The sequence below is a fragment of the Podarcis pityusensis genome (assembly GCF_964106645.2).
Source record: "Podarcis pityusensis genome assembly, chromosome: 6".
NCBI classification, from domain to species: domain Eukaryota; kingdom Metazoa; phylum Chordata; class Lepidosauria; order Squamata; family Lacertidae; genus Podarcis; species Podarcis pityusensis.
The window spans coordinates 78,472,012-78,481,979 of NC_138030.1; the positions used below are offsets into that span (position 1 = coordinate 78,472,012).

The 9,968-nt window shown below is 43.3% G+C and overlaps 1 protein-coding gene across 1 annotated transcript; it reads left to right on the top strand.

Annotated features, from left to right (window-relative positions):
• Positions 1-1,424: 1,424 nt before the first annotated feature.
• LOC308478695 (pancreatic alpha-amylase) lies at positions 1,425-9,123 on the top strand. The gene is made up of 10 exons (XM_081008713.1): positions 1,425-1,660; positions 3,183-3,329; positions 4,718-4,915; positions 5,249-5,479; positions 5,654-5,787; positions 5,899-6,021; positions 6,146-6,245; positions 8,112-8,233; positions 8,393-8,518; positions 8,839-9,123. The coding sequence occupies exons 1-10, from the start codon at positions 1,493-1,495 to the stop codon at positions 9,026-9,028; spliced, it is 1,539 nt and encodes a 512-aa protein (XP_080864839.1). The 5' UTR covers positions 1,425-1,492; the 3' UTR covers positions 9,029-9,123.
• The last annotated feature ends 845 nt before the right edge of the window (positions 9,124-9,968 follow it).

Sequence of the window (9,968 nt, forward strand, 5' to 3'; positions counted from 1 at the left end):
GTTAGGTCTTAACTATAGGGAGCAATTGATTATATGTGGAAGTGAGGTTGCAATGCCTATAACTTTTGGTTGCTGTATCACTGAATGCATATGCTAGTGGGGCATGCCACCCCAATTATTAATGACTTAAAAAATTAATTATATTTCTATACTGCCCTTTGTCCAAATACCACAGGGTGGGTTACAATATAAAACCACAAAAATACATACCATAATAACAAACAAAAACAATACCACACACCACACCGCAGTATAGAATGGCATAGATCAGGGGTCAGCAAACTTTTTCAGCAGGGGGCTGCTCCACTGTCCCTCAGACCTTGTGGGGGCGGGGTGGACTATATTTTGGAAGGGAAAAAAATGAACAAATTCCTATGCCCCACAAATAACCCAGAGATGCATTTTAAATAAAAGGACACATTCTACTCACGTAAAAACATGCTGATTCCCGGACTGTCCGCGGGCCGGATTTAGAAGGTGATTGGGCCGGATCCGGCCCCTGGGCCTTAGTTTGCCTATGGCATAGATGGTTTAATTAGCCAAGGGTCTGGGAAAAGAGGAATGTTTTTGCCTGGTGCCAAAGTAGCTGCATATGGGCAGGGTACAACATAATGTTGATGTTGATGTTGATGATGATGATTTAATGAAGGTTCCAGGCAAGCCTCCCTGGAGAGAGCATTCCACAAGCAGGGAGCCACCACAGAAAAAAAAGTCCATTATTGTGTTATTAAATAAATATGAGCATCCTTAAGCCTACGGTCACCTCCTACTAAAGTAAACCAAAATTTGGGTAAGCGTTGTGGCTCTGCAACGTCTTGCACCTTTGAGAAAGTAGGGCAAGTGTAAAAGAAAGAAAGAAAGAAAGAAAGAAAGAAAGAAAGAAAGAAAGAAAGAAAGAATTCACCATGATGGACAACAAGTAATAAGCTCTGAATGGTGTAACCTACAAAAAGGTATGATTGGCATTGTGTTGAAACCTGTGTGTGTTGTGAAAAAACATGAGGACACCAGGAGTCACTTGCACCATCTACTACAATTCACAGTATTTGCAATGACACTGATTCCAATTAATAGGTTCCCATTAAAATATACTCCACGCACATAATAATTTTCACTTTGCAAGCGTGGAACGGCTCCTTCTGTTGAAAGGAATAGGAGAGTGTGTCCATGCAAACTCTTCACGGTGCATACAAGTTCATGGATTCAGCCTCTGAATGTCTGTTCCCAGGACTATCTAATCTATTTAGCTGCGAACACAGACATGAATAATCACACGGAGCCTTATCCAGTGGATTTGAAGTTATTAGCCAGAGAATTTGGTCTGTTATCTTCACCTGTTACTTTTGTTTAAACCACCAAATGGAATGACCTTTGATTAAATATAGCCAATTGTGTTGAATGCATCACGACTGAAGTGTACTTTGATCTGCAGCAAGAATATAAATAGAAAGGCAAAGCAGAGCACACAACAACGGCAATTGTCCAAGATAACATGAGGGTCTTTCTTCTCCTTGTTGCTTTTGAGCTGTCTTGGGCTCAATATAACCCAAATACAAAACCCGGAAGGACATCAATAGTCCATCTCTTCGAATGGCGTTGGGCTGACATTGCTCTGGAATGCGAGCGTTATTTAGCACCTAATGGATTTGGCGGAGTCCAGGTAAGCAACTTCTATTCAATATTTGCTTGTCACAGTTTATTTGGACCAAAGACAACAAGTGGCAATTTCAATATAACTAACAACTGGAAATAATAGGTGCTTACAGGAGTGTACTTAGACTAGTCATTGGAAACAGACCAAGGTGAAGGACTCAAATATAGTTAATGCTTAATGGTTTAATTCAGGGGTAGCCAATATGATACCCTTGAACTCCATGTCATAACCTCCAAATTTTGCTGGACTCTTAAACTCACATCAGCACCAGCCTTGCCAAAGATAATGATAACTAGAGTCAAGCACCACCTGGAGGCTAGGATGTTAGCTACTCCTGGTTTAATTAATGTGTCTGAACCAATAAGACTATTGAAATACAATGTCAAAGTGACAACCAAAGCTTTTGAAATTTGTTCAGAATGTGGGACCGGTTCACATAGCCAACTTGGCAACATCCAACAATGTAATTTGGGGTAGGAAAAAACACCCCAGATAATATTTTGGCTAAGGCTTTATTTATAGGTCTGGTTTAGAGTTAAGCAAACCACTCCATGAATAATGGCGTGTGGGAAAGAAGATGGAAGCATTTTGCTATGGGCTTCATGATCGTTAATAATTCTTCTGTGCATAACAATGAGATACTCTTTTAATATTAATAGAGATAATGGATAATGAAAACTACTCTACAACTTGCTAAGTCACAAGACCACAATTTTGCCAAGAATTAAGTTAGCAAGGAATGTATATAATTAGCTGGCAAGCCAGACATCGCTATTGTCCAGCCAAGTGATAAAGAACATCTTATCACACTTCCCCATTAGAGCAGAGTGGTCCAGTGCAATTGGAGAGTGATAACATTCTACTCCTCGTTTCTACTCCTCAGGGCAATATAAATCAGAGAGGGAGGGAGAGAGATGACAAGAGGTAACTCCATGCCTGTTTTTGTTGTCTTTTACAACATGCAACATGGAACCTTCTGTATCCATGGAGTCTTTTGGAAACCTGGTTTTTCCTGTTTCCCTTCTGAAAGCATGGGTGAATTGGCAGCAGGAACACCTTGCTAGTGGAGCCAAGAGAGATTTCTGCTTAGCAGGAAGCAATGTTCCTGGCCATAGTCTGTCAGGATTCTTGGGATTTGTAGCATTCAATTCATTTGAATCAAGGGCATAGAAACATTAAAAATCCTGTGAATTCCAGCAGGAAAGGACACTCCTGACTTTGTTGCATGTGTGTCATTTCCAAGCAAGTAGATGCCTGCAAGGCCTTCCTGTTGCTTTGGGTGAAATGATGCTGTCAGGGAGGGCTGGGGACAGTTCCTCTCACATTTGGTTCTTCTGAAGACTCTCTGAGGAAGATTGGGAAAGCTTTCTGAGGAGAATTTACTCATCACTCGTTTTGGATTGTCTGTACAGATTCTGGCTATGTCAACCGCAGCCCACAATAACTTAAGCAGCACCATCATCTCTCTACTAAATTGTTGAAATGGTATTTATTGGTGTGTGGTGTTTTAATATCTCTTAATTCACAGATCTCCCCTCCAAATGAAAACCTCGTTATTACAAATCCATGGAGGCCATGGTGGGAAAGATACCAGCCCATCAGTTACAAGCTATGTTCACGATCTGGAAATGAGAATGAATTTAAAGACATGGTGACCAGATGCAACAATGTTGGAGTAAGTGGTTTGGAAATCCTGTCTATACCAATAGTGGGGGACTTCAGATCAAATCAGCTATGGTTCTGTGCCAGTGACATGTATTCAGTTAGGGAGCCAATTATTCCAGGGAGATGGCTGGTAAAATTCACTTGTCACCCCAACAAGCTAGGGATGGGTGGAGTCTGCCTAACTCGATTCAGAATGGACCCATTTCAGTTGGATGAATTTGGAGGACATCCCCTGGACACCCTTAAATTAATCAAATTTAAAAGCAACACTAATCTGAATCAGTTCTGAGAATGCAACGGGATCTAGAACCTCTTTGCCATTGAGACCCCTGTCTGCTCTCCCCTTACCTTTCCCAAAATAACCAAAGTTAGTTACTCCAGGGGTAACTCAGCCATATGTAGGGCTTCACAGTTTAACTTTCAAGGATCCTGCAAGCATATACAAAATCGTCCAGTCCCACAAAAAGCTATGGGAAATGTCTAGAAAGGTCAGAAATCATGGAAATAGCATTTGCTGTGGTTCCTGGGAGCCCCCCAGAGCTACTGTGCATGTTCTCCTAAGAATGTTGGGAGCCATAAGAAACTACCTTTCCTTTAACTTCTAGTTAAGTTAGTTATACACAATGCTGTATAGGCATGTGTGGTCTAAATAGTGAGGCTGTTTTATTATGGGCAGCTGTTTCTTGGAACCTAATATTGCCATTTCAGTAACTTTACGAAGGAGGAGCAGGAGGGTAAACTCTAGGGTTACTGCCAGGTCAAAACAGATCCCTTAATGAATTTTAAATTGTGTTTCTCACTTATATGCATGTTCGATGTCTCCTCTGCAGGCATTTTAAAAGTAAATAAAGGAGGAATGGCCCAGACTCTAGAGGAATTGGCCCATGAAATGTGCTGCTTGAAAACCTTCCATCACTGACACAAAGTGCCTTGTTTTAATTTACCGAGATTTCTAGTCAACCCCATCCTTAAGATTTGGAGTAGTTAACAGATCAAGCACCTGCAAGACAGAATTAATATTTCACCTACATTAATAACACTTCTCCCCATTCTCCAACTTAACTCTGAGCCCTCTAGGCCATCCCAAACAGATAGGTCCTACGATCCATCCCAAAATGCCCTCGAGCTTAGACTTTGGGAAATCTGCAGCAGGAAAACGTTCCGTAACTGGGGAGAAGGGCAGCCACCAAGAACATCTCTCTTCGTTCAGTTGGTAACTAAGCACAGATGGTATGATTAAGAGAGCATCCTCAATAGAACTCAGTGCTTGAGAAGGGACCCAAGAGAGGAAGTATGTTGGGCCTTCATGGGATATAACCAGCTCCTTGAATTATGCTTAGAAGAGAATAAGAAGCAATGATAATAAATACAACCTGGTCATGCCTTTTCTGTACTCAGGTATATATTTATGTTGACGCTGTAGTCAACCACATGTGTGGAGCTGCTGCTGGATCTGGCACCCACTCTACTTGTGGAAGCTATTTTAATTCAGAGACCCACGATTTCCCTGCTGTCCCGTACTCCGGCTGGGATTTCAACGACTGGAAATGCAAAACTGGAAGTGGAGAGATTGAAAATTATGGTGATCCTTACCAGGTGAAGCTCTTGCATTCATTTTTTTTACCCACTTTCTCCTTTCTTCGCTTGCATATTTCTTCTCTTCATCATCCTTATGCAGTTCCTCTTCAATTCTTTTCTGCATGGGAGAAGTTGGTTTAAATGTGACACCCAACCCATTAATGATAAACCAGGCATCTGGGATAGCTCAGCTGGTAGAGCATGAGACTTAATCTCAGGGTTCGAGCCTCACGTTGGGCAAAAGATTCCTGCATTGCAGGGGATTGGCCTAGATGGCCCTCATGGTCCTTTCTAACTCTACAGTTCTATGATTCTATGAAATTGATTTCTCAAAACAACCTTTCAAAACAGGTCCGCGACTGTCGCCTCGTTAGCCTTCTCGACCTTGCGCTCGAAAAGGACTATGTGCGCTCCAAGGTTGCCGAGTATATGAACCATCTGATTGACATTGGAGTAGCAGGATTTCGAATTGATGCTTCCAAGCATATGTGGCCTGGGGATATGAAAGCATTCTTAGACAAGTTGAAAAATCTGAGAACGACTTGGTTTGCTGAAGGAACAAGGCCTTTCATCTTCCAAGAGGTACTTTGACTGTCTGTTAAGTTGAAGACAACCATTAAGCACATATAAGGCTAGCTTGAGAGGACGGCAAGGGCAGACATTTGTGATGTAGAGCTGATTTCAGAGCTTAAAAAAACACTTTATTTTCCACTCATAATATGTATCATAATAACTTTTCTTCTTTTCCCTCAACAGGTAATTGATTTGGGTGGAGAGGCAATTAAAGCCAGTGACTACTATGGAAATGGCCGGGTAACTGAATTCAAATATGGTGCAAAACTAGGAACGGTCATTCGCAAGTGGAGTGGAGAAAAGATGGCTTATTTAAAGTAATTTAATTCTATATACTTCAAAGCAAAACTGAATACCAAAGCTTACAGCCTTACACATATTGAAATTCAGTGTTTAGCTAAATTTGGCCCTTTTTCTCTTTTCTTCAGGAACTGGGGAGAAGGCTGGGGTTTTATGCCTTCTGACAGAGCCCTTGTCTTTGTAGACAATCATGATAACCAGAGGGGGCACGGTGCTGGTGGATCTGCCATTTTGACTTTCTGGGATTCCAGGTAAGGAACACATTGAGACTTGAAGCCTTAATGGCTCCTCCTCCCCACCCCACTCCTGAAATAAATATAAATCTCAATTTCTGATCCTCCCTTTCATGTTCATTTTCTTAAAATATATCTTCAGGCAATACAAAATGGCAGTCGGCTTCATGCTCGCTCACCCATATGGTTTCACCCGTGTGATGTCAAGTTTCCGCTGGCCAAGATACTTTGAGAATGGAAAGGTCAGTTTCTATTGTGTGATAACAAGGAGCCTAAATAAATTGGCAATGGGCATTCGTTATTTAGTTTTAAAGGATGTGCACCTCACTTTTCTAGATGTGTACCACATCTTCAAAGAGGTCTGCACCAGTGTGGTGCCAGTGTGGTGTAGTGGTTAAGAGTGGTGGACTCGTAATCTGGTGAACCGGGTTCACGTCCCCGCTCCTCCACATGCAGCTGCTGGGTGACCTTGGGCTAGTCACACTTCTCTGAAGTCTCTCAGCCCCACTCACCTCACACAGTGTTTGTTGTGGGGGAGGAAGGGAAAGGAGGATGTTAGCCGCTTTGAGACTCCTTCGGGTAGTGATAAAGCGGGATATCAAATCCAAACTCTTCTTCTTCTATATAGGTGGCTATTTCAGTTTTCAGTAAATTGAAATGGGGTGGTGGAAGGAAGGAATATCCCAGGGAGGTTCAAATCTTTCAAGGCTACAAGCCTAATCCAATTGAGTTGAGAGTAACTTCTACTGAGTTCATTGAGATTTATTTCTGAGTACACATGGTTGGGATGCGGGTGGCGCTGTGGCCTAAACCACTGAGCCTAGGGCTTGCTGATCAGAAGGTCGGCGGTTCGATGGGGTTCGCTCCTGTTGCTCGGTCCCAGCTCCTGCCAACCTAGCAGTTTGAAAGCACGTCAAAGTGCAAGTAGATAAATAGGTACCACTCTGGCGGGAAGGTAAACGGTGTTTCCGTGTACAGCTCTGGTTCGCCAGAAGCAGCTTAGCCATGCTGGCCACATGACCCAGAAGCTGTACGCCGGCTCCCTCAGCCATTAAAGCGAGATGAGTGCTGCAACCCCAGAGTCGTCCATGACTGGACCCAACGGTCAGGGGTTCCTTTACCTTTACATTTACCCATGGTTATGATTACACTGTAATACTCCAAATGAATCAATTTATCTTAACTTCACTTTTGGTATGGTTGCTTTGTAATGATTGGGCATGTGGTGTCCCTGAAGAATAATCATCTGCACTCTGAAGCACACTTGCAGAGAAGGTATGGTGGGCTTGCAATGCTTACCTGACCTCCCTTTGGCAATGTTGCTGCTTCACACCGGGATGGGGGGAGGCTGAGGTGGTAGCAAGGTTGACGCGGTGCAAACAGACTGGCAAGAGCACCAGATTAGACTGCATCAGCCTAACTGCACCTCACCAACCTTCCTCTTTCACCTGATGGTATGCACCAAAACTGTAGCTGGAGGAAAGTCAGGTGAGCAGTGCAGGCTAACCATGCTGTCTACCACTGGGTTTTATTTGACTTGAACTACTTATGGAATGCAGGTGCTAACTCTGTCCTTCAGACTCATCGGCATCATTAATATGCACCTTGCTCCACAGAACCAACAATCCTACACATCCTAGAGACTGACCAAGTCATGTGTGTCTGGTCTTGCGCATACAGAAGAATGTCAAGTAAGGTGGTAGATAGTACTGTACTATTTCAGCCTATCAGTTGTGAATGTTCCTCCACATAAAACAAAGACCCTGCCTGAATCAGACAGCAAAAGTTCAACCAAACCAAGAAAAAACCCTAGTGTATTAGTTATTGAGGATACAGCTAAGACTGTTGCTTTCTGTGCTAACTTTCTACTGGTAGGGATGTAAGGGAATATCATGATATGATCCTCCATCTGAAGTGGCATCATCCATTCTAACATATTGGGACCCTAGAAGCTTCTCAACTCATTATGTTACATGTGTAGACCAGGCCTTTGCCTCCCAGAAATATGATCATCTGCAAGTTTGGTTAGTTTATACATTCTAATAAATGTGTTCTGTTATTATTTTTCACCTCTAATATTTATGTTTTCTCAATTCTTTGACAACCAGGATATAAATGACTGGGTTGGACCTCCGAGCAATGGGGATGGGTCTACCAAATCTGTTACCATTAATCCAGACACAACCTGTGGCAATGACTGGGTCTGCGAACATCGATGGCGTCAAATAAGGTTGGAATGCGCACATGGCTTAATGGCTACAATCCAACACATTGATTAGCACTCTTTCAGTCCCCTTAATCATGCTTATCTCTTTATTGCACTTTGGCATGTTTGACTCTGTTCTGCAGTACATCAATTACCAATGAACCCATTTTCCCCCCTCCAAAGGAACATGGTGATTTTCCGCAATGTTGTGGACGGACAGCCATTTACCAACTGGTGGGACAATAACAGCAATCAAGTGGCATTTGGCCGTGGCAACAAAGGATTCATTGTCTTTAATAATGACGACTGGTAAGTAGGAAGAGATTTCTCATGTGTTTAAAGCAGAGCAGTCTAGCAGGCACCTAGAGCTATACAGAATCTAGCAATAATGTTTAAACCAGCCTTGCAAAGCATCCCAGAATCTTCCATAGAAGGAAGGATGCAGTGGGCATTTGAGCATCATCAGTTTTGTCCTTAGAAAAGCCAGGATGGGGTCAAACTGAAATCTCATTTTATTATTAGCAATTGCATAGCAGAATGGACCCACCAAGGTAGCTTAGCGTGCAAAGCTTGATGATAAAGGATAACTAACTACATGATCATTATTTTTGACTCTCTTTTTAAAACAGGAACATGTCTGAAACTCTGCAAACCGGCCTCCCTGCTGGCACTTACTGTGACGTCATTTCTGGGCAGAAGGAAGGCAATGGCTGCAGTGGAATTAAAATCCAAGTCAATGGTGATGGCACAGCTTATTTCCAGATCAGCAACTCTGCCGAAGACCCCTTTGTCGCCATCCATGTCGATGCTAAATTATAGCTCGGGGAGAGGAATGTTTTGCTTTCCTAAAGCACTTCTGAGCAAGATGGAGTAATTTTGGAATCCCTCAAAAGAATAAAAAGTTGCAATGCTCACATGGATCTGCCATTTGTTTTCTTGATAAAACAATCCTTGCCACCAACACACACAGAGAGAGCCCCCATTTATCTAAAACAGCCCATATGTAGCCAATAATAATAATAATAATAATAATTTCTTATTTATACCCCGCCCATCTGGCTGGGCTTCCCCAGCCACTCTGGGCGGCTTCCAAAAGAATATTAAAATACTATAATACATCAAACATTAAAAGCTTCCTGAAACAGGGCTGTCTTCAGATGTCTTCTAAAAGCCTGGTAGTTGTTGTTCTCTTTGACATCTGGTGGGAGGGTGTTCCACAGGGAAGGCGCCACTACCGAGAAGGCCCTCTACCTGGTTCCCTGTAACTTGGCTTCTCGCAGTGAGGGAACCGCCAGAAGGCCCTCGGTGCTGGACCTCAGTGTCCGGGTAGAACGATGGGGGTGGAGACGCTCCTTCAGATATACTGGACCAAGGCCGTTTAGGGCTTTAAAGGTCAGCACCAACACTTTGAATTGTGCTCGGAAACGTACTGGGAGCCAATGTAGGTCTTTCAAGACCGGTGTTATGTGGTCTCTGCGGCCGCTCCCAGTCACCAGTCTAGCTGCCACGTTCTGGATTAGTTGTAGTTTCTGGGTCACCTTCAAAGGTAGCCCCACGTAGAGCGCATTGCAGTAATCCAAGCGGGAGATAACCAGAGCATGCACCACTCTGGCGAGGCAGTCCACAGGCAGATAGGGTTTCAGCCTGCGTACCAGATGGAGCTGGTAAACAGCTGCCCTGGACACAGATTTGACCTGTGCCTCCATGGACAGCTGTGAGTCCAAAATGACTCCCAGGCTGCGCACCTGGTCCTTCAGGG